This window comes from Phymastichus coffea, unplaced genomic scaffold (genome assembly GCF_024137745.1).
Source record: "Phymastichus coffea isolate CEN01 unplaced genomic scaffold, Cenicafe_Pcof_1.1 PCOF00075, whole genome shotgun sequence".
NCBI classification, from domain to species: domain Eukaryota; kingdom Metazoa; phylum Arthropoda; class Insecta; order Hymenoptera; family Eulophidae; genus Phymastichus; species Phymastichus coffea.
Genome location: NW_026706886.1, coordinates 1,012,474 through 1,033,926, shown reverse-complemented (window position 1 = coordinate 1,033,926; position 21,453 = coordinate 1,012,474). Strand labels below are relative to the sequence as shown.

At 39.9% G+C, this 21,453-nt stretch overlaps 5 protein-coding genes across 12 annotated transcripts; 2 read left to right on the top strand and 3 right to left on the bottom strand.

Annotated features, from left to right (window-relative positions):
• Nucleotides 1–93: 93 nt before the first annotated feature.
• On the bottom strand, nucleotides 94–6,420 carry LOC131668220 (zinc finger protein 267-like). Of its 2 annotated transcripts, XR_009302250.1 has the most exons (5): nucleotides 6,032–6,420; nucleotides 5,330–5,752; nucleotides 4,095–5,255; nucleotides 2,942–4,023; nucleotides 94–1,880 (listed from the first exon to the last, which is right to left on the bottom strand). XR_009302250.1 is itself a non-coding variant. In XM_058942187.1 (4 exons), the coding sequence occupies exons 1-4, from the start codon at nucleotides 6,170–6,172 to the stop codon at nucleotides 3,211–3,213; spliced, it is 2,538 nt and encodes an 845-aa protein (XP_058798170.1). In that variant the 5' UTR covers nucleotides 6,173–6,420; the 3' UTR covers nucleotides 94–3,210. The 2 variants fall into 2 exon arrangements, 1 of the variants encoding a protein (XP_058798170.1); XM_058942187.1 differs by having other exon boundaries at nucleotides 94–4,023.
• A 735-nt stretch (nucleotides 6,421–7,155) lies between these two features.
• Nucleotides 7,156–8,779, top strand: LOC131668221 (mortality factor 4-like protein 1). Its single transcript, XM_058942188.1, has 6 exons — nucleotides 7,156–7,298; nucleotides 7,386–7,503; nucleotides 7,582–7,884; nucleotides 7,959–8,177; nucleotides 8,253–8,425; nucleotides 8,504–8,779. The coding sequence occupies exons 1-6, from the start codon at nucleotides 7,265–7,267 to the stop codon at nucleotides 8,671–8,673; spliced, it is 1,017 nt and encodes a 338-aa protein (XP_058798171.1). The 5' UTR covers nucleotides 7,156–7,264; the 3' UTR covers nucleotides 8,674–8,779.
• A 146-nt stretch (nucleotides 8,780–8,925) lies between these two features.
• LOC131668202 (ubiquitin-conjugating enzyme E2 G2) lies at nucleotides 8,926–10,160 on the top strand. Of its 2 annotated transcripts, XM_058942157.1 has the most exons (5): nucleotides 8,926–8,944; nucleotides 9,033–9,068; nucleotides 9,146–9,227; nucleotides 9,313–9,431; nucleotides 9,497–10,160. In XM_058942157.1, exons 2-5 carry the CDS (start codon nucleotides 9,053–9,055, stop codon nucleotides 9,754–9,756), a joined length of 477 nt encoding a protein of 158 aa, XP_058798140.1. In that variant the 5' UTR covers nucleotides 8,926–8,944; nucleotides 9,033–9,052; the 3' UTR covers nucleotides 9,757–10,160. The 2 variants fall into 2 exon arrangements, with proteins under 2 accessions (XP_058798140.1, XP_058798139.1); XM_058942156.1 differs by having other exon boundaries at nucleotides 8,933–9,068; nucleotides 9,497–10,155.
• Nucleotides 10,161–10,244: 84 nt separating this feature from the next.
• LOC131668200 (monocarboxylate transporter 10) lies at nucleotides 10,245–19,621 on the bottom strand. 6 transcript variants are annotated; one of them, XM_058942152.1, is made up of 9 exons: nucleotides 16,618–17,071; nucleotides 15,963–16,242; nucleotides 15,748–15,884; nucleotides 13,228–13,653; nucleotides 13,003–13,147; nucleotides 12,771–12,936; nucleotides 12,427–12,673; nucleotides 12,164–12,325; nucleotides 10,245–10,819 (listed from the first exon to the last, which is right to left on the bottom strand). In XM_058942152.1, the coding sequence occupies exons 1-9, from the start codon at nucleotides 16,901–16,903 to the stop codon at nucleotides 10,704–10,706; spliced, it is 1,965 nt and encodes a 654-aa protein (XP_058798135.1). In that variant the 5' UTR covers nucleotides 16,904–17,071; the 3' UTR covers nucleotides 10,245–10,703. The 6 variants fall into 6 exon arrangements, 3 of the variants coding, with proteins under 3 accessions (XP_058798135.1, XP_058798136.1, XP_058798137.1); XR_009302249.1 differs by having other exon boundaries at nucleotides 10,248–10,819; nucleotides 11,218–12,325; nucleotides 16,618–17,070; XM_058942153.1 differs by lacking the exon at nucleotides 16,618–17,071 and adding an exon at nucleotides 17,745–17,875 and having other exon boundaries at nucleotides 10,249–10,819.
• On the bottom strand, nucleotides 19,546–21,295 carry LOC131668201 (deoxyhypusine hydroxylase). The gene is made up of 4 exons (XM_058942155.1): nucleotides 21,070–21,295; nucleotides 20,421–20,721; nucleotides 20,015–20,338; nucleotides 19,546–19,942 (listed from the first exon to the last, which is right to left on the bottom strand). Exons 2-4 carry the CDS (start codon nucleotides 20,698–20,700, stop codon nucleotides 19,632–19,634), a joined length of 915 nt encoding a protein of 304 aa, XP_058798138.1. The 5' UTR covers nucleotides 20,701–20,721; nucleotides 21,070–21,295; the 3' UTR covers nucleotides 19,546–19,631.
• Between the last annotated feature and the right edge of the window lie 158 nt (nucleotides 21,296–21,453).

The window sequence follows — 21,453 nt, the reverse complement described above, 5'->3', positions numbered from 1 at the left end:
ATTGCAATCCAAAATTTCATTCTCATAAAAATGAAAAAAAATAGCATTTAGGAATACAGTAATAAATATTCAAACTTATGTGGAATTAAATCTATTTCTCTATTTAATGACTACAATATATTACACAGTATATTTTTAATCTTTGGTCTTACAATAATTTACACAAATATGCAAATTTAACTCTACTACTCTTTCATGTCTTACATTTTAATTTTGTAGATTTTTTCGGTTTTTAAACAGTTATAACTTATGGCCGAAATTTTTATCGAAAAGCTAATTTTTTACATGCAGTATGAGTTCATCATGACAATTTTCGTTCGCGTTTATTTTGTATTTTTTTTTTAACACATGACCGTTTAAGAACCAAAATAAATCTCTTAATCAGTCGCGTCTACAAATGTATAAGAATTTACAACGCAATATTGAAATTTAATAGGCGATGCGTGAGTCCATTAATCACGAATTATCTTTAAAAATAAAACTATTTTGCTGTTCTTTTTCTGTATTTTTTATAACGCAGGGAACATGTTACCGTCTTTTTGCATTCTTTATTTTTTCGCGGAATGCAATTGAAAAATCGATACTTTAATGCTTGCTCCTATTTTTTATTCATTTAGAATAATCATCTTTCTTATTATAAATAATAATCGCGATCAACTTCTTTCATTAGAAATTTCATTTCTATTTGAAGCTGAAAATGGCAATCGACTTTATATAAAGTTATACATTTTTAAGCTTAAAATTAAAGATTTATTTTATGAAATGCATACAAAAAAAATTCAAAGTGCTCATGAAAAGCTAAAAAAAACTGAATTAAAAATGTTATGCTGTAAATGATAGTGTAATACAAAACTCATAAACGATAAAAAACAATTTCGTAAATATACATCAATTTCTAAGTCGCGACACTTTTGATATTAGCAAAATCTATGGATACTTACAATGACATTTAATCATTTTTAACGTCTGCTCAGTGAGATTCGTACTACATATACTTTACCTGAAATTTCATAAAAAATAATATTATACCCTCGGTTTTAATGGTTTTTCTACTGTGAAAAAAGTATTTTTTTCTTGCGAAAAATACACATACTGTGGGTATAAGTCTTTGATAGCCTAAGCCACATAATGGCAAACAATGTCTCTTGGAAAAGAAAAATTTATAAATTAGTTCAATAAAAAAATACGTGTACAACAATAGTCAATTTATCGCCTTAGTTAATTAGTGCGTTAATGCAAACTTGCACGTACATATATGAGAGACAAAGCTATAGAAAGCTGAAAATGTCATTTTTCCTTTAAAGTCAAGTAGTTTGAGTCCTAGAACTTGTGATTTTCACTAATTAACCCGCAAAATTTACAGACTAAAAAATTTCTTTTATGTTTATGATTCAAATCCATCGATATTGCGATTATCAATGCAATTACAATGTTTTGGATGGAATTTATACGTAAAACGCTTCAAAAAATAATATGTCGTCTTTGAAAAAAATTTTACCAAATGTTGTTAGTTGTGACAGTGGTAATTACTGAAAATCACAAGTAGATTTTATTGTTAATTTCAAAATTTTACAAAATACTGTGTTACACAAGAACAATATTTTTATCAAACTTGGTACACGATTATAAATAGTTTTTTTTTCATTACTACAGATTTTGAATTGAATTTTTTAAACTACATTTTAACTCGTAAGTATACAGGTGTTTGGCATCTCCCTGAACCGCGTGTTTCAGTAATAAATTAATAAATCTTATAATTATGGTCAGCTAAGACTCATTCAAAAAAGATACTTAACGTTTACAAAGATTAAATATATAAACCATGTGTAATCTTCGTTCAAAATGCAATATATTGGAGCGTATCGTTCCGTTTATGCATACTGGAAAAATATATTACAACATGATATATAGCACCAGCTATAACTCGAGTTTTTAGTTTTACAAACTAAAAACTTTTTCTCTGTTTAGTATACCAACTGACAGCTGAATAATTCAAGTCAAGATTCTTTTATAAAGCTAGCTTAAAAAGAAATGTAAATTTTTTATTATACAACTTTCATTTTAAACTTTTCATCTGTATAATATATAATAAATCTGTAGTAAAAAATGTACAATTCTCATTTGTGTGAGGAACTCTTGACTCGAAATACCAGTGTCAGTTTCATGCAGATCGATAAATTAATGTGTCTGTCATTATTTTTTTCTTTTTTTAGGTAAAACATTTCCTCTGCACTCTAGGAAACATCAATTCGTTCTGATTTATAACACTTGTGTATAATACAGATTTGTTAAAATATATCAATCTTTCGTATGTATAGAATTCCCTTAAGACACTAAAAATCGACAATTTATAAATGTGTTTTTTTCTGTGATTACTCTAGATAGTTATAGGTTTTCGCCTAATACAGACTAATTGATTAATATTTGCAATTTTCTGTACTTATATGAAAAATTAAAGATCTAGGTATACTCATTCCGTTATTGTAAAAATTTAAAAATACTGAACAAAGAAAACATTTTCGAGTTCATAGAAGTTATTGAATGATCGTTGAAAAATTCTCCTTTCAATGTCAAAAATTTGTTTCGTTTTCTAGCCACACATGTCTAAAGTAATATTTTTAAAACTTCCGCTATAATTGAGATAACTCATAGGTTGCACGCCCATCTCTTATCTTACATTCCCCGAGCGACAGGCAGTCATAAATAATTTTGTCGATAAAAAACATCGAAATAGAATAAGCCTAAAGTTATATAAAAAATAAACAATCGCAATTGGAAGAATTCAACAGCCTTTCAAATTAAAGTAAAAAAATATGGTATAATAACGTGATTTACCCAAAATCTCTAGCGTCTAAACTCTAACAGTATTCCATGGATAGCAACTTTTCTAAATACACATTGTTCTCGCTCGCAAAATTTGCTTAATAAAATTAGTACGTACACATTTTTTAGCGATCCAAACTAAACCATTCGTGTGCATGTATTTAAACGAATAAAGAATAAAAACCTAGAAAAAAAAGGAGAAACAATATGGAGAAACAACTAGCTTGAGAGCAAATGAAGTCACTGTACCAGTAGAGATTCAGAGTAGACAGTGGTAACATTTCGGATCGGAAGCGTGCCCGTTAAGTTCTTTACCCCTTAAACAACGACGATCTTGTGATTGTTGCCGTTGGGCAAAAGAACGTAATAGACACGCTTCCCCTTATCTCATTGAAATTGTGATACGTTCCCTTGATAGTGACTGCTGTCAAAGGTGTTTCCTTGCTGCTGCTGCTGCTGTTGCTGTTGCTGCTGTTCTGCTCTGTCTACAACACCCTGAATCTCAATAACTGAAGGATTAGTGGCTTGATGCTGAGTGCCATTACTCATACTAGCACTGGTAATGTCCCTAGTTACACTCAATTCGCTGCTAGTTGTAGCTTGTTGTTGCTGCTGCTGTTGTTGCTGCTGCTGCTGCACCTGTTGCTGCTGACTATTATTCTGTCCATTATTAGTTTTGGAACGGTGCCTGAGCTTGTGCGTGGTGAGGTACTGTTTCACAGAAAACGCTTTATGGCAGATGTCACACTTGTAGGGCAACGGGTCTTGGGCACAATTCAGTCCGTCCACGGCCGCTGGCGCATGAGTCGTCAAGTGCATTAGGTAATAATGTTTGACGACAAATGACTTACCGCAAGTCTCGCAAATATATGGTCCTGACATGCCGTGAGTCTTACGGTGTTTATGAAGGTTGTCTTTGCGCGAGAAACTCTTGCCGCACACTTCGCACTCGTGCATTTTTTGACCGGTGTGTGATACCAGATGACGAACCAAGTGCTCTTTACGACTGAAAGCTTTTGCACAGGTCGTACATACGTAGGGCCGTTCTCCGGTGTGAAGCTTGCGATGCTGGAAAAGATGTTCTTTCCGTTTGAACGGCTTATTGCACACATCGCAGCTGAATGGGTTGCCTTGTACGTTATTGCTTATTTGCTGGATATTTTCTTCTTTGATATTGCTACCCGTCATTTCTCTCACCTGCTGTAAAAACAAAAATCCGAAACGTTATTCGCGCGAACATTAGTTTGCATAAACTTATTTAATCAGCTTACCTCGTTCAACAAATTTGCCGTGCAATCATGGCTGTTCATCTGATTGATCGAATTGAAAGTCTTGCCACATTCGCGACAGGCTATTTGTCTTTGTGGAGTTTGCTGCGAAATCGCCTGAGGATTGACGGTGACAAGAGGGGTTTGTTGATCAGATCCTGATCGGATTCGTAAAAACTCAGATATATGGCTGATGGAAGTACGTGTCATTGCGTCTTCGGCTACAACAGTAGCAGCGTTATTCTTCACAAAGTCTTTGAGCTCCTTGGCCTCGTCGCGAGACACTTGTGACGTCAACGAATCTTTGAAGCCTAGGCTCAAGAACACTTCTGGTGTCGCTTGTACCGTAGTGAATGTTTGTTGATTTTGGTGATTTACAATTACAGCCTCGTTCTTTTGTTGTTCCACAGCTGCTACTTGCAAACTTTCGTTGACGTCTTCAGTCTTTAAGATAATGTTGCTACGATGGACTTCCACCTGTTGTTGCTGTTCTTGAGCAGTCGTCACGTGAATATGCTGTTGCTGTTGCTGCTGCTGTTGTTGTTGCTGCTGCTGCTGCTGATGCTGCTGCTGTTGTTGTTGTTGTTGTTGCTGCTGCTGCTGCTGCTGTTGCTGCTGCTGCTGCTGCTGCTGCTGCTGCTGCTGCTGCTGTTGCTGCTGCTGCTGCTGCTGCTGCTGCTGCTGGTGCTGTTGCTGCTGATGCTGGTGATGATGATGCTGTTGCTGTTTCTCTATGTGATGTATATGTCTTTGCTTTTCAAACTGTTCACGGTGTTGTCTCTGCAATTGCTGCTGAATTTGTTGTGTGATATGTTGTTGAGTTGCATTTTGTTGCTCCTGTTGATTTACATTGACTGTGTTCACGTGACTCTGTTGCTGTTGCTGCTGCTGTTGGCTGACTTGTTGACTAGCTTGATTGGATGGCTGCTGAGATAGCTGTCTCAGCGTTTGTACCTGTTGCTGGATTATTTGATTTTGGCTCTGTATTTGGTTTTGCACTTGAATCTGAGTGGGTTGAGGCTGTGGCTGCTGCTGTTGCTCCACTATTTGATTTTGAGTTTGATTCTGTTGAGGTTGCATCTGTTGTGACGTTTGTTGCTGGTAGCTGTAATGAGTTTCGGCTGTGGCTTCCACTACTGCAGCAGCTACGTTTCCCGATTGCATCTGAAATTAATAGATATGTGATAGCAATGAAAATATTATGAATACCATAGAGTTGTTATATGATTATTAATTACCTGCATTGCACATTTATATTGTTGGACCCGAGCTTGTACTCCACTAATAATTTGCAGGTTTGAAGCATTGATGTTACTAACAAGAACTTGCTGAGGATGAGCTTGTGTCTGATCATTGATGATTTGAGTACTGGTGGTAGTAGGTACAATAGTTGTAGGTACTACTATTTTCTCTACGACTCCTAAGGGATCTTCTTCTTGACGTGGTTCCTCAGTGCTTATTGGTGGTTTCTCCTCTTTTATTGTACTTTTTACATAAACTTTGCCCTCTTTCAGAAAGTCTTCTGAAAATCTTAAGGAGGTAAAATAAGATTCTAGCATACTCTCTGCTTGGACCACTGTGTCTCTAAATTCAATGTAACTTTCTAGCTTCTTCACACACTCCATGCAAACAATTTTTGGCAACGAGTCTTCCTCCACAACCTGGAATTGTTTCAAAAAATGATTAATCATAAATAATTAAGAATACTTGACAGATCACTCCAAATAATCAACTTCTCATCGCTTATTAAAGAATAAACGACTAACGCGTTCGCGGAGCAACAAGTTGTAAAAAAAAGGCAGCTTATTTCAGACTCAATAAGAGTAGGTACGCCAAGGTCGAAACAATCGATCGACATGAAAATCGATTTCCCTATAGCAGCCGTAAGAGAGATAAAGCGAGTAGCCCCACAACAAATAATAAAGTTGTCGCGCTATTACCTGCACCGGAAGGTAGGTTTGGATCTTGTTCTGCAATTGCCTTCGGCGTCCTTCTTCGAGGAAGATGTTCATTTTACTGCCTTCAGTGCTGGTGCACAGCCGGCAAAGCTCGTAATAGTTGACCCGGCGGTATCCCGACATTCTGTTGCTTCTGTGGGTGCTGCCGTCGAATAGCGTCCTCGCCGCCGGCGAAACTCACTATAAACTCGCGCGCCGCGCACACACTACACGCACTATGCACACTGGAACGCACGCAACGTAAGTCACACGCGTTCGCAACGATATACCTTGATTACGGGCATCGGTCGGCCAACTATGGTGGTAATTTTCGAGGCGATCTCAGGTTGACGGATATCAGCCCACCTAAGGTGATAACCTGCATCAGCGACTCGCGGCCATTTGCAATGTGCAATCACCGCCTGCTGTCTCTGTCTCTCTCTTTCTCTATCTGTAGACTGTATGTACCTACGTGTGTGTGTGTGTGCGTTTCGCGCCGATGACGCTCGGCGGGGGCGGCGCGCCGTAGTCCTATGTCGCTGTGGGAGGGGCGGACTATTATTCGACGTTGGCATATAATATCTTTCAATTCGACGCACGCATTGCATTGTGTGTGCAAATATGCTTGGTGGCAGTTTTTTATTGCTGCGGGACCACAAGACTTTTCTGACGATGCAAACATTTTATTTCTTTTTGATCGTTTTTCTTTTCTTGTTTTTTTACAAACTTTACAGAAATTATTTATTTTATGAATTTCTCCTAATAGACAGTATTTGCATTAAACTTTTTATCTCAATTCAACCGTAATATGTTACTTATTTTATCTATTTGAGCCAATGTTTATTTGTATAAAAAGTGTCGATCAATCATGATCTTTATTGATAACTGAATTTAATGTTTTATTTATTTTACCATTTTAATATAGCAATATCTAGATTCAAAACGAAACTGAATTGATCAATAAAAATACGTTACTATAAATTGTCAAGCAATCTAGATTATAAATTACTGTTACTTTGGTGGAATAAGTAAAAATAACATGTTACATATCTTACAAGTTTAAGCTTGGCGCGTAAAAAATACCGCCACAATATATAATAAACGTGCGGCAATATAAAGATGGCCGATCCGATAACTCGTTCCTCTGTTGTTTGTTTATGTTGTTCGTAGTTGTTAATTGTTTTTTATAAGAAAAAATTATTAAGTATTAACTTTAATACAAAATATTTATTAACAATGACTGCTTCTTCTGTTAATAAGTTTGAAGAAGGTATGAATTTAAATAAAATGTTGATTTTTTCGTAATAACCGTTTCGTTTTCAAAAATTATTATGAAATAAATGTTTGAAACTCACAGGTGAAAGAGTCTTGTGTTTTCACGGGCCATTAATTTATGAAGCAAAGTGTTTAAAAGTTGACATAACAAAAGAAAATCAAGTTAAATATCTTATTCATTACGCTGGATGGAACAAAAAGTGAGGTTACCACTTATTCAATAACGTAAACAAAGGACAACTTTATAATTTGATAAATATTTTTTATCTTTGATGCAGCTGGGATGAATGGGTTCCAGAAAGTAGAGTTTTAAAATATAATGATTCTAATTGTCAACGCCAAAAAGATGTTCAAAGAGCCCATGCTGCCCAACAAAGTGCCCAAAAAGGAAAAAAGTCCAATGTTCTTTCAAAAGTTAGTTTAAAGAATCGAGATGGTGGAAAAGATAAAGATTCTGAAAGTCGAACGAGTACTCCTACGCAATTAAATGATCGTGCAAACAATAGGTATCAAAAGAACAGTGGATCTATTACTCCTACTTCTAATGATTCTTCGTCAGATGGTGTTAGGAGAAAAAGAAGGTAATTTTCTGATATATTGATTCATTTCAATTAATAAATTTATAAATTATAATAGATTCATTGCAATTTTTCAGTCGTATTGACCCAACTGTTGAAACAGAAGAACAGTTTTTATCAAAAGTTGAGATTAAAGTTAAAATTCCAGATGAATTAAAACCATGGCTTGTAGATGATTGGGATGCTATTAGTAGACAAAGAAAATTAGTTATTTTGCCTGCTAGACATAATGTTGATAAGATTTTAGATGATTATACGAAATTTAAAATCTCTAGTAAAACAAATAATCCAAATAAGTATGCTAATAACGTTTTTTCTTTTAATTTAACCCTTATAATGGTTTTTTTACTCAATACCTTTTCTTTCCACAGAGAAGTTGCTGTTTTAGAAGTTATAAGAGGTCTGCGTGAATATTTTAATGTTATGCTTGGAACACAATTATTATATAGATGGGAAAGGCAACAGTATGGAGATATCATGATTGAGAAACCTAATACTTCTGCTAGCCAAATTTATGGGGCCTTCCATTTGTTAAGATTATTTGGTAAGACTTTTTTTAATGAATAATAATATATATAGTTGGTAACTTGAGGGTTGTATTTAAATTATCTTTATTATTCAGTAAAACTTGGCAGTATGCTATCCTACACTCCACTGGATGAAAAAAGTATCCAATTATTACTCGCACATATTCACGATTTTTTAAGGTTTTTACATAAGAATAGTAGTGATTATTTTAGTCTCCAAGATTTTGCCACTGCTCCACCAGAATATCACCGAAAATGCACTTGAATTTATATAATTAGGTTTTATTATGAACAATTGACATTTTTATACGTTTAAACTTAATTGTAAATAAGTTATTAAATATTTGACAATACATCGAGCTGTTTTTTGATTAACTGAATTTTGTCGAATTTATTAATCCATTTATTATATACCAATAAAATTATACATTTTTTTACTGTTTTCACGTTAAATTTTCATTTTTGCGCGCCTTCGCCACAGATCAGCTGATGAGTGTCTGTCTATAACCTCCAAAATTGTCAATATCAACAATCACGTAAACGCAATTATTTTTGTTTTACCTAGATTTATTTATTTGAAGAATTTCGAAAATTATACTTTTGTTAACATTTATGTAATGGCAGGTTCTGCTTTGAGACGGTTAATGGCTGAATACAAACGTAAAGCATTACTTCAATTATAATATATTTACCTTTCAAATTCTAAATGAATAACAATGCAATTAAACAAATTATAGAGTTGAGTATAAATCCTCCTGAAGGAATATTGGCAGGGCCAGTAAATGAGGAAAATTTCTTTGAATGGGAAGCTTTAATTACGTGCGTTTTCTCAAATTATTTTATTTGTGTATACACATAATTTGATTAATATTTATTTCTAAAATCTGAAACAAATTTTATTTAGAGGACCTGAAGGAACTTGCTTTGAAGGTGGTGTATTTCCAGCTAAGCTAATTTTTCCTCCAGATTATCCTTTAAGTCCTCCAAAGATGCAATTCACATGTGAAATATTTCACCCAAATAGTAAGATTCACAATTTATTTTTCTTGTAATGTTATGGAGTATATTTCATAGTTTTTATTATACAGTTTACTCTGATGGTCGAGTTTGCATTAGTATTTTGCATGCACCTGGGGATGATCCTATGGGATATGAAAGTAGCGCCGAAAGGTGGAGTCCTGTACAAAGCGTTGAAAAGATTTTATTAAGTGTTGTGAGCATGTTGGCTGAACCAAATGATGAAAGTGGTGCCAATGTTGATGCAGCAAAAATGTGGAGAGAGAATAGAACAGAATTTGAAAGGATAGCACAAAAATTAGTTCGTAAAACACTTGGGATTTCAATTTGAAATTTTTTGGTATGAATTGCTGATAAAAGATACATATATTTTTCCAAACTATAAAATGTGATGATTTTATTAAAATGCATATCTTTGTAGAAACATTTTGTGTACTTTTGGTTGATGTTAAAATCAAATAATGTCAGCTTGAATCGAAAGATAGAAATTTATCAGTTTTAATGTATAGCTTCTAAAAACAATATTTCCATTTAATTTGTTTCAATATTTTCAGAAAAAATATGAAATTGTTACAAATTATAGTTATAAAATTAGTTAAGGATCTTACTTTTAATACAATAGCACCACCTCTACAATTTGCTATTGCAGCTTATGCTATTCATATAGCATAATGATTGAAAAATATAAAACTGTTTGTGAAGAAGGGAAATGTTAGGGTTTATTATATTGTAAGTTCAATTTTAAATATATTATATACCATGCAACAGTTTTTATACTTTATTTTCAAAAAACAATTTGCAATTATATCATTCTCCAAATAACATTCGCTACTTATTCTCACATATTATACATATAGCAATTATCTAGTAATTATTACATAAAAAAGAGTAAAATTAAACTTGATATAAAAAAGAAGCTTGAGTCGATTACAATTAAAATTAATAGTTGTTTGTTCCAAACAAAATACATACTACTCCCCTTAATCGCCTTGTTTGCAAAGTTAAAAAGAAAATGCCGGAGTATACATGAGATTCGCAAAATCACTATTGATTCGTTGAAAAAGGCGGGTAATGATATGCGTCTCAAAGAAATAGAAAAAGTATTTAAATAGAATAGTAACACTGACCACAATATTATGATAGAAAAGCTGTCAGAATAACGGTTGTCGCATTTAAACGAAAAATGCAAAACTGAATGAACATATAATAGCATCCCTAACATTTAGATATTTTGTCTCTCGCGCGCACACGAATCACACAGCATCGTCATCATCATCATCACAGGTTCCAGATCGAATCGTCCAAGTGTCTGAATCTTGTCTGACGATCGTTAAGTAAAGGCGAGCACTCGTCATTGGGTTGCTGATCGTCCCTGAAGCAAACTTGCCGGCATCCTACGAAACAGTTTGTAGCACACCAGCAATGAGTATTTTTTTCTCTGTAACGTGTGTGTGTGTGTTTTTTTACTTTGTTTTTTACTTTGTTGCGTATATACTTGACGTGCTTCTTGTGTGTGAGTGTGCGTGAGATGACCCCGTCGTGCGCGCACATGCTTTGTTTTTTTTCGTTCCTCGTTGGTGCTGCAGCGGCTCGAGAAAGATTGCGTGGTCGGAAGTACGGCAACGTGTGTAATCGATTCGATATGCAATCTTTCTTGGCGCGGGCGTACAAAAGAATTACAAGTGCGTTGGCTGCTGACGATCGGCAACATGTATTATTGACGATGATAATGAGGCGCAGTATTGTGGTGATAATAATGTCTCCATATGCAAATATATTTATAACAACTTACAATTATGCGCCGGCTGCTCGAGACAATCACGCTCCGTGTGTGAGATAGGTTCGCAATACAAATGATGCATATTATTCCAAGTGTTATTGTGCAAAGAAGTAATATCATATATACCCTTTTTCGGTTCTTTCGCATTGCTTACAAGATCATTGAGATCCATCAATATCACTCATGCTTTTGCACTTCATCTGTGGTTGTAACGTTATCGAGTTGCAAAGAAAGATGTTATTTTTGAAGCTTCTATGGACTTACGTTATAAAAAAAAGTTAATGACAACCGTTGACCGAAGCTCACAAGCATAAATGATGAAAAGAGAAGAAAACCTCTTATAGGGTCCTGAAAATACTCTGTACTCTAAATACTACGTGATTTTCACCATCTAAAGGCGATTTATACGCAAATACTCTTAATTTTCTCTTTTTAGCGAACACTTAATTTACACTCATTCTATAAATACCATCAAAAATCATCTCTCTTGAAAATAGTCACTTATTCTTCGCGAAAGCAAGCTCAATGAAATGAAGCCTCGTGCATCGCACTTTTCAATTGAACGATTCAATTAGCGACATTTCATAATTGTCCCCAAAGACGATTAAAAAATATTTTTCTCTTGATAAAAATCGATGAATCATGCTTGCGCTCGTGTCTTTCGCACGGGCGCTTTACGTGTCATCTATAAAAAATACCCAGAGCGGTGCGCAAAAACTCTTTCGCATCGAAATTGGCGGCGCACATTTCATTGATGGTTCTGTGAAAACTGCCTCGCACAGTTGCATTATTTCCGTCGTGTCGCGTTCATATGGGGCAATAAATGGCGCCTTGACGCGAGCTAGCTTGGACACGTCCAAAAGAATCGATCGTTACTTCCATTCGACTGAAGCGGCGTGAACGAATAAAAGGGATAGCGAGCGGCTCGTTTGCTTTTGCTTACGGGCGTGAGACTAACCGTTCTGGCTCAAAGGATCGGCTATGAATTGCTTGGCCTGCACAGCCACTTCTTCGTCGAGCGCTTTGGCCGCTTGGTCCCTCACGCGGTAGACCAGCATCATCGCCAAGGCACCCATGATGGGCGGCACTCCTGCCAGCAGGAATGGCAATCGATACGATTCTGCAACGAGACGTTCGTTCATATGTCTGTCGTTCGTCATATGTCTGTCAAAGTGGGATCGTCGAGCGAGCGGCGGCAGAGAGAATAAAAACGATAATTACGCGTGTGATCGTAGATCATGCCGGCGACCGGTGGTCCAACGGTCAGCGGCACCGAGCACAACCCCAGCAGGAATCCGATGGCCTGAGAGGCGCCTTTCTCCCCGCAAATGTCGAAGGCAATGGGTCCAAGCAGAGAAATGAAGCAGCCGTCGAACAGTCCCATGCCGAGTAGTATCGCGACGAGGCAGGGGAAGGAGGTGGTGAACGGAAGCATCATCGTCAAAATGCCGATGCTCACGAAGGATATCTGCAACGCGAGCGGAGGCGCGGCTTCTTCATTTCTATTTCTGCCTCCCGATCGAATGATCGAATACCCTCGTGAACTCGCGAACCACCAACATTACCTGCTGCAGGAGTATTCTGTTGACCCTCGGCAAGTCGGCGATGTAGCCGAAGATGAGTCGGCCGATTCCGGAAGTGATGCCGATACACATCACCGGGATCTTGTCGTCGCTCTCCGGGAAGTTCACTCGAACGAACTTTCCTATGTGGACGTAGGGTACGAAGTACCTGCAGGCAGAGCGTTGTTCGGACGGCTCGCGCTAAAGCAGAGCTGTTACTTTCGGCGCAACTTACCCGAAGAGGGCGATGGGGATCGCGCACGCCCAGACGACGTACTTCTTTCTCTTCCAAATCGACTTATTGATTAGCTCCTTGATCATGTCGACGAACCTCTTCTTTCTCTCGATCACTTGGGACTCGTCGGGCGACAGTGCCGCACCTACGAGATACAACACGACGATCACCGATCTCGGACGTTCGTCGCGTGTCGATCGCTTTTGCAATCTTCTGAAAACTCACTCTGTATGGGCTTGAAGAGTATCGCCGCCAACATGACGGCCCCGCACAGCACAGCGAGGCTCCTGAAGGTGCCCTCGAGGCCGTAATTCTTGAGCAGGTAGCCCATCAGGTAGGGCAGAATGGTGGTAAACACCGAGCTACCGGCAGTGACGATGCCGTTGACCAAACCCAAACGCCTCTTGAAGTAATGCCCGAGAATCACCAGGCTAGGCGTGTACGATAAACTCGCGCCTACCCCGTAGATCACGCCGTAGGTCAGATAAAGGCACACCACGTTGTCGGCAATCAGCGACGAGATGTACATGCCGCTGGCGGTCAAAGCACCGCCGAGGAACGTCGTCAGCTGGATGCCGATTTTGTCTGTCAGGATACCGGAAATCGGCGACAGGAAGAATGTCGCGCCGATCGTCAACGAACCCACCAACGCTGCATATTCGGATGTCGAAAGATTTTTTTATGTAGCTACAATAGGATTTCATGTAAGTAGCACTATCAGTCACCGGGGCTCAGTTCAAACCACCATCAGTCGTAATATTTATAAGCAGATTCATATCAATGGTATTCTGTGATAAGTAAAACAGTTATAAATCCGGTATCAAGTAGACGGACCGGTATAGCAGTATCCACATTAATTTTTCACATTCAACAAGGACAATTAATGAATCGGAATAAAAGCGATGATTAGCCGTGCGTTATTTTACTGTTATTCAAAGCTACATTGGACTTTGGAAAATGTCGGCAAACCTGTATATTACAAAGCGATATAATTTATAAAAAAGAATAATATAAAGTTTCCCGATCGAAATTCCAACTGAGACGATAATTGCATCTGCAACATATTGAATTTATCACTTTCGTGTATTTCAATCAATTTTATTGCCTACGAGATAACTAAATTTCAGCTCGGAAAATGTCGCTTCAGTAAAGCCGATCAATGAAAAAAATCCGATAAATTTCGTCTCTCTCTCTCTCTCTCTCTCTCTCTCTCTCTCTCTCTCTTTTGCAACGCCGATAAACTGACGCAAAAATTGCAATCTATGCGTTACGAACGCGATGCGACGCTCACGCAGCGCCGCGCAAACGATTGCGATGCACGTCATTTCATTGTTATTCTAGCCGCGATTACTACGATAGAATTGTAAGCCATTCATAACTTTTGAAATATACATTTTTTCAAAATATGACAAGAGACCTTTTCTTCTTAAAATCAGCTGAATTGTCTGTAAAACATTGTCCAGATCGAAAAAACTACTTATTCCCAATTTGTTTAAACGATTAAGATTCAAACAAAATGTAGCATTTATTTATTTACTTATTTTCCACGAAGTAATCGACATATTTGGATTCAGCGGGTCAAAATACATATAGAAGTGCACATTTTATTTGCTTGGATATAAACGGCGACCTACCCGCCTTCTGAACTAGTATAGAGAAGCTTTTTAAGCGATGATCCATCAATTTATACTTTTGATCCTTGTCCGACAAAGTCCCTGATTGACAGTATAACGTTAATAGAGCAAAGTTACAAAAATCAATTGACGTTCGGTCTGTTATGAATGACGATTCGAACGAGCGCACTAATGTTTGTTATGCTTAATAGATTTACAACTGTTCTACTTAGACAATCGATTGCATCTGCCCTGTTTATGATTGATCGCGTTCAATGTCAAGCATTCTTTCCCGAGTAATTGTCATGCGTGCGAACAACGATCGGCTCGACGATTTCAACGGTGGAATTTGTCGTGAACGTACGGTCGGTCGATGTCACGTTTTCGCATGCTCGTAATTCAAGTGAATTATCAATTCACAGAAAGTATAGCCGCAAGCGCGACGAATAAAAGTACCAGCGGAGATAATCGAGCAGAGCCAAAATAAGATCAAGATGCCACATCCGATAAAGCACGTCGAATGCGACAATTGATAATCGAAGCGTTTCCGAGAAGAAGAGCGAGCGCAGTTTTACGTGCCCGCGCGATACGGATAAATTCGATTAATTGACGATTACGTGGGCGGTGATCTTTGCGAACGGTGATTAACCCGTCAGCTCAATCGTTTCCTTCGCCGCATCAATACTCTCGTGGTCCGCTGCCTCGAATATACGTCGTCGTCGAAACTACTCGGTCGGCCGAAAAGAACCCGCGTAGCGACGTAGCGTCGGCAGTCAATCGACGAGGCTCTCTTGACTGACCTCGCCGCTGACAATGATCATTTCACTGATTTGCCATCAAAGCGGTGCCGAGAAAGTCCAATTGCCGAATGGTCGTCTCGCGCCTGACGCGTGATTGATGCCCATCCGTTCAATGAGCGGCAACACTGTGCGCGTAGCTCTCCGTTAATTATGCGTCGGCAGCGAATGAAATTAGGTGCGTGCGGACCCGATATAAATTCCGCGAAGAACGCGCCGCCGCGATCGCGCGCCAAACGGACCCGCTGGCTCGGTGACGGAGAACGCGATCGCTATGCGACTGTCGGGGGAGGCGCATCGGTGGCTTGGGCGATCGACCGACGGTCGGAGCTTACCGGCTTTCGTGGAGGCTTCATCCTCGCCGGCCGATTTCAGTCGCTGCTGCAGCTCCGTGTAGATGAGCGAGTAGCTGTTGATGATGCTGAACAGCACGCCGTTGATCACGAAGCTGCCCAGCATGATGGACCAGGCCCTGAGTTTGGTCAAGGAGAAGCTCGTGTAGTGGTCGGCAATCTCGCCACGCCGCTGCCATCGAAAAGCAAGAACGAACCTGAGGCCGCCGTCGGGTGGCTCGTTGGGGGATCTCCTGCTGCCATTGGCTTCCTGCGCCTTGCTCGTGGCGTCGATGCTCATGGAGACGGCGCGGCCATTCTCCTGCGTGGCGCGCGATCCGACGATCACGGGCTTCTTGTCGTCGCGGCTCGCCTCGTCCTCGCCGAGCAGCGTCGCCTCCCGATGGCCGTTCTTCTCGCCGTCGCCATCGACGTCCAGCAAGTCCGCCGTCGTCATCGTCCTTGGCGCCCGTTGGCTGCTGCTGCAGGCCAACGAACCTGCGGCACACGCAGACGCGTTCGTTCTTTGCCGTGCGCTTCGTCTGTGCGGCTAAATTATATCCGCGGAGGGGATCGTTTTCGGTGGCAACTGGAGGCGCGAGATGCAACGCAGATTGATCGAGTCGTCCTCTGAGTCGCACCGCTGGTCGAGAACTTTTAACCGTAGTTACGTATTAAGGCTCTCTTACACGAGGGCGGAAAAACGTTCGAGCGGCAGCGGACACCCCTGAAGGAGAAAATTTGTCCGCCAGTGTCAACCGACAATTTTCCGTCCGACAGCGGACAGACTTTCTCTTTTTGGGGCGTCCGCTGCCGCTTGAATGTTTTTCCGCTCCCACGTGGTCTCACTTCTGACGAGTAGAAAACCGTTACCGCGTTGTCCAAACAGAAATGAAGCCCAGCGGTCGGAAATTGTCCGATGGACAAGGCGCGGCGAAAGGCAGTGACGACGATCCGACAGGCGATTTTGGCTCGGTGGTGCCGGGAAAGGACGCCGTACCGCGAGAAATGTCGATTCAACGATCACTTTGGCCGTGGCCGTGCGACCCGTGGTATATATATCACTCGTCATGTACCGCGACGCGCACGTCCTCTCTCTCTCTCTCTCTCTCTCTCGCCCTCTCTTCCGTACCACGATAATTGACGAAACAGCGGTCATCGCTCTTGTGGACAGGTGTACGCATCGCTTGCGAATGGTGACCTTGCAGCGCAACGCGAGATTCTAGCCCGACCATCGTTCCGGCAATGTGGGGCTCTGTTTTCCATGCACGCTCGTTCGCTCGCTTTCGATAAGCCGCGCGCGCACGTGCTGCGCGTGTGACTTTGAACCCGGCGTTAATAATCTCCCTGATACAATTTGACGTCGAGGGTCCACGAGGAGCGACGATTTAGTTGCCGATATCAAATTTGCGTTGGAGGCACACTATCGCAGCAGCGCTCGCAAGCCGAACTTCGTGTTGCATCATTGCTCGACAGTCGTATTACTTCCTGATTCGATGCCGTGCGCGTGCGATTCTGTGCGTCGAATTCATCGAGCGTTTTCGTCGTGCTCTTCTTTCGCTACTCTTCAATATTCGACGCTCGCGAGCTTAACAGGAAAACTTGGCGACTGACCAAGAGATAAGTAGGCGCGCCGCTAATATCAGCTCACGCGGGTAGCTTTTAATGGCAATCGCCAGGCAAACCGGCAGCCATAATCGACTCGAATATTTATGCATATTTGACGGGCCGCATGTCACGTTCCGCGCGCGCGCGTTGTTGGCATTCTTCGGCAACGCTCTTTCGGCCGCGATTGTCTTGCCGAAATGCGGAAATTCATAGGAATAGAATGGTCAAAATAAGCCGTTGTTCGTCGCGCGAACGCAGAAGCGCCGACGCGTCGTCCAACCGCGGGAAACGAGAGGCAGCGGCGGAGATGCGAGCGCGCGCAATGACCGTCGGGCCGCGTGGAAGCTTCTTCGATGCGGCGCGACGGTGGCCCGCAAACGATCGCTACTCACAGTGAGGGGACTTGTGCGCGGCGAGAGGCTCAGCAGCGCATCTCCGGCAAAAGCTCCGCTGGACTAGGGGTCGGCGCGCGAGCGGCAGCGGCGGCAGCACCAAACTGTGCTGCTGCGGATAGACTGACGCCTGCGCGACCAAGCGACCGAGCGACGACCACCGCGCGTCGCGGGAATTTCGCACCGAGCCGCGCGGGGCAGCGCGCGAGCGCTCGAGCGCCGGCCTCATAGATACATCGCCGGCGCGGAAGAAAGGCCGGCCGGATAAAAATAGACGAGGAAAGAGCTATTAGCAAGCTCGCCTTACGATGGACGGTTGCGGCTCTGCGTGTGTCTCCGTTCACTGTGCGCGACGACTTTATCAAAGCGCCTTGTTTAATAAACAAACGCGTAAACAATCTCGTTGTAGCGGGACTTTGCCTCTATCGCTCTGGGGCGTCGTGTATCAATTGCAAAAAATGCTCTTCAGATTATGCAGTATACATTGTCGTTACGATTAAAGCTCGACTTTGACGACCACGCGCATGCAAAGGAGATGCGATCGGTGCACTAAGCTGCCGTTAAAGCGAGGCAACCGTTTGCGATCTTCGCGAGAATCACGTTCAGGTGCAATGACATCGGTTCATTGCTTCGATTCGTTCAGCGAGAAACGAGAACATTAATTTGATTAGCGCGTCAATTACGTAATTACATTTAAGTGTACGCCTCGTCGGAGCTCTCTTTTCAATGATGCCTTGCTGAAAAGCATATACCAATATACAGCAACTGTCTCTCTTTATTTTAGTAGAAGAATCGTAACTCTATTGAATCGACTGAAAAGCGAGATACTCGTAAGAAAACGCACACCCATTCTGCCTATTCAAGCCTATAAAGCTAATAATGTGGCATCCAAAGCGAATACGCCAGTACTCAACAAGTATCGATGTCTAGGCGTCGGCCAGCAAACGTCGCATGCAGAAGGAAAAAAAGTCGACGTGGCGTGTCTACTATGGGTGTGCATGCACGCGTGGATGTACGGCAAAGCCAAACGTGTGCGCAAATAATGCCGCAAGCCAAACGCACGCATAAAGCTACGCTCTTGAAACTCGAGAGCCTTGCGCTGCAGCGCAGAAGGAAAAGCTGCTGGCGTAAGCTTATTTTAGTCGGAAACGCCGCAGGCCGCTCGATGAATGCGATGGTTTGTTGACATACTTAGTGCGAAGGGAAAATGTGCGGCAATTCTTTTCTTGGGCGGACGTTTACATATTGCAATTACAAGCGGCCAGCAGCTGCTGATTGCTCGGCGAGGCCTCTCCGTTTCTTTTTACGATTAGATATTAGAGGAAAGTTTTTTCGCGATTGGTATCAGATCGATAACGAAGATTGGATCGGCATGATTGTTGCGCAAAGCGCTCGATTAAGTTAAATAAGCGTGATAATTCATTTTAATAAACAGCACGAGCCAACTTGCTAATTATCTACGCGAGTAATAACTTTACGCTTATTAAAATGGGCCATCATCTTTATCTGTACCCGATTGTGTAATCAAATTCTAAATTGATTCATTCGTTATTTGAGAATTAATGTAAACAAATATAAAAAATTGGCTAACAACATCATGCAAGTGCAACTTACAGGATACGAAAATGCAATTAACTATAGTACTGATTTATGCAGTAAATAATGAAAGAATATGCCGGTATTACCGAAGATTTGGTAATTGTTTTTTTTTTTCTTTTTGTTTACCATTAAAGGCGCTTGTCAGTATTAACTTATACTTTTTAATATTTTTTATGTAATTAAAAAAATTAATACAAAATTATGATCTTAAATAATGATTTTAAACAAAAATAACTGTTACAATATTATCTTACATTCGTAAAAATTGATCGTGAAAATGAAAGGTCATCACGAAATTACTTCTGATAATCCATTTGCATACTGAAATTCAGAATTATTTTCATATTCACACATATCCAAAGCGATAACGCAGCTTTCACGAACGACGCGTTTTTCGTCTTCCAAATATTTTTTTAAAATATCAAAACAGTATGGTGTAGCAATAGCACCCAGAGCTTCAGCACACTCATGCCGAACCATTTCATTTTCATGTGGATCTTCCAAAGATTCTTTCAAATGAGGTATACTGACTTCTTCTTGTAGTTGACCAAGTACAAATGCAACTTCATGTCGAAATAATGCACTGCCTGCCTTTAAACCTACAAAAATTTCCAATTTAACCTTCTACCGCAGGTCATAATGTTTTCAATATAATTACTGTAGATGCTAACCTTTTGCAAGTGCAAGAATACTTTCTTCGGTTCTCAAATTCCTCAATGAAAACATTGCTCTATACCTATCAAACAAAGATGCCTTTTCATCCAAAAGTACTTCTGTAAGTTCCTTCACATTTCTTGTTTCAGCAGGAGGAGCTGGATCGACTGAGGCATAAGGATTTTCAGATAGATTTTGTTCTCTATTTTTTGTTCCATTAATCCACTGTAATCTTTTCACAGCAAGTTCACAAGTTTCAGCAACTTCAATGGTTGGGTCTTTACTGTACTCTTCTAATACAGGTATAACACTAGTTTCTCCAATTGCTCCTAATGCCTCTCCTACCATAATTTAATGTTCTTTTTATGAAAGCATTCATTTCAATTGACTTAAAATAACAGATTTAAATAAAATAATACTAACCAGCTTCATGACGCACCATTGGTTCTTGATCTTTGTCTTTCAATACTTGTACAAGAACAGGTATAGCTCGTGTATCTTGCATTTGACCCAAACAATATGCTAACTCATGTTTTAATAGTTCTGAAGTATCACTAAAAGCTTTTGTAATTTGTTCAATTGCTAATTGTCCTCCTACATTTTTTAATGTAAACAGAGCACGGAACCTCTCCTTCAGAGGTCGAGTTTGATCATTTAAAAGATTACCTACAGATATGACCTTTTTGTCTGGGATGAATATCATTGTGATTATGACTTCAATGAACTGTGAAATAACAAAAATGGATTCTATTTAGCCAATGTATATTTAATGAAAATGGAATACTGCCTGGCATGTGAATCTCTAAATCTTTCTATGCGATTCTCGTATAATTCATAGTTTCGTTTTGATTGAGGAAATTTTGAGTTATAGGTATATTTGTCATTCATGTGCAAAGTGCATATGGAACATTAAAATGAGCAAGCATGTTAAGTGTAAAAAACTATGTTTATCTATGATCTACGTAATAGTGCATCTATTTTAAATTTGGTATAATCTCTAAGTCAAACGTTTATTACATTTTCATATACATATTGTAATATATTGATCGGTAAACCGATTGATTCAACTAACCTTATCAACACACGTGATTTGATTTCATTGAATATGCAACTGCATATATTATGCAATTCGCAACATAAACCAATAATAACTTGGAAATTAGGTTCTCAAAAGAGAATAGAAAGAAAATTAACTTAAGCGGTATTATAAAACAAATAGCCACCACTGATTCAACGACTGTCACCGTATATTTCTCTTACTAGCAGTAGGCAGTAACCACATAATTATATCATGAAGAGTGAAGACTGAAGACTGTGTATAGGTAGTGAGGGCTGATGGGCGATAGCTATCACTATATAGACCAGACGTCACGCGACACTATGAAGTTGTCAAATGATATCAAAATTACCAATTTTCAATTTGGAATTTTTTATCTTTAATTAGAAAATAAGTAGA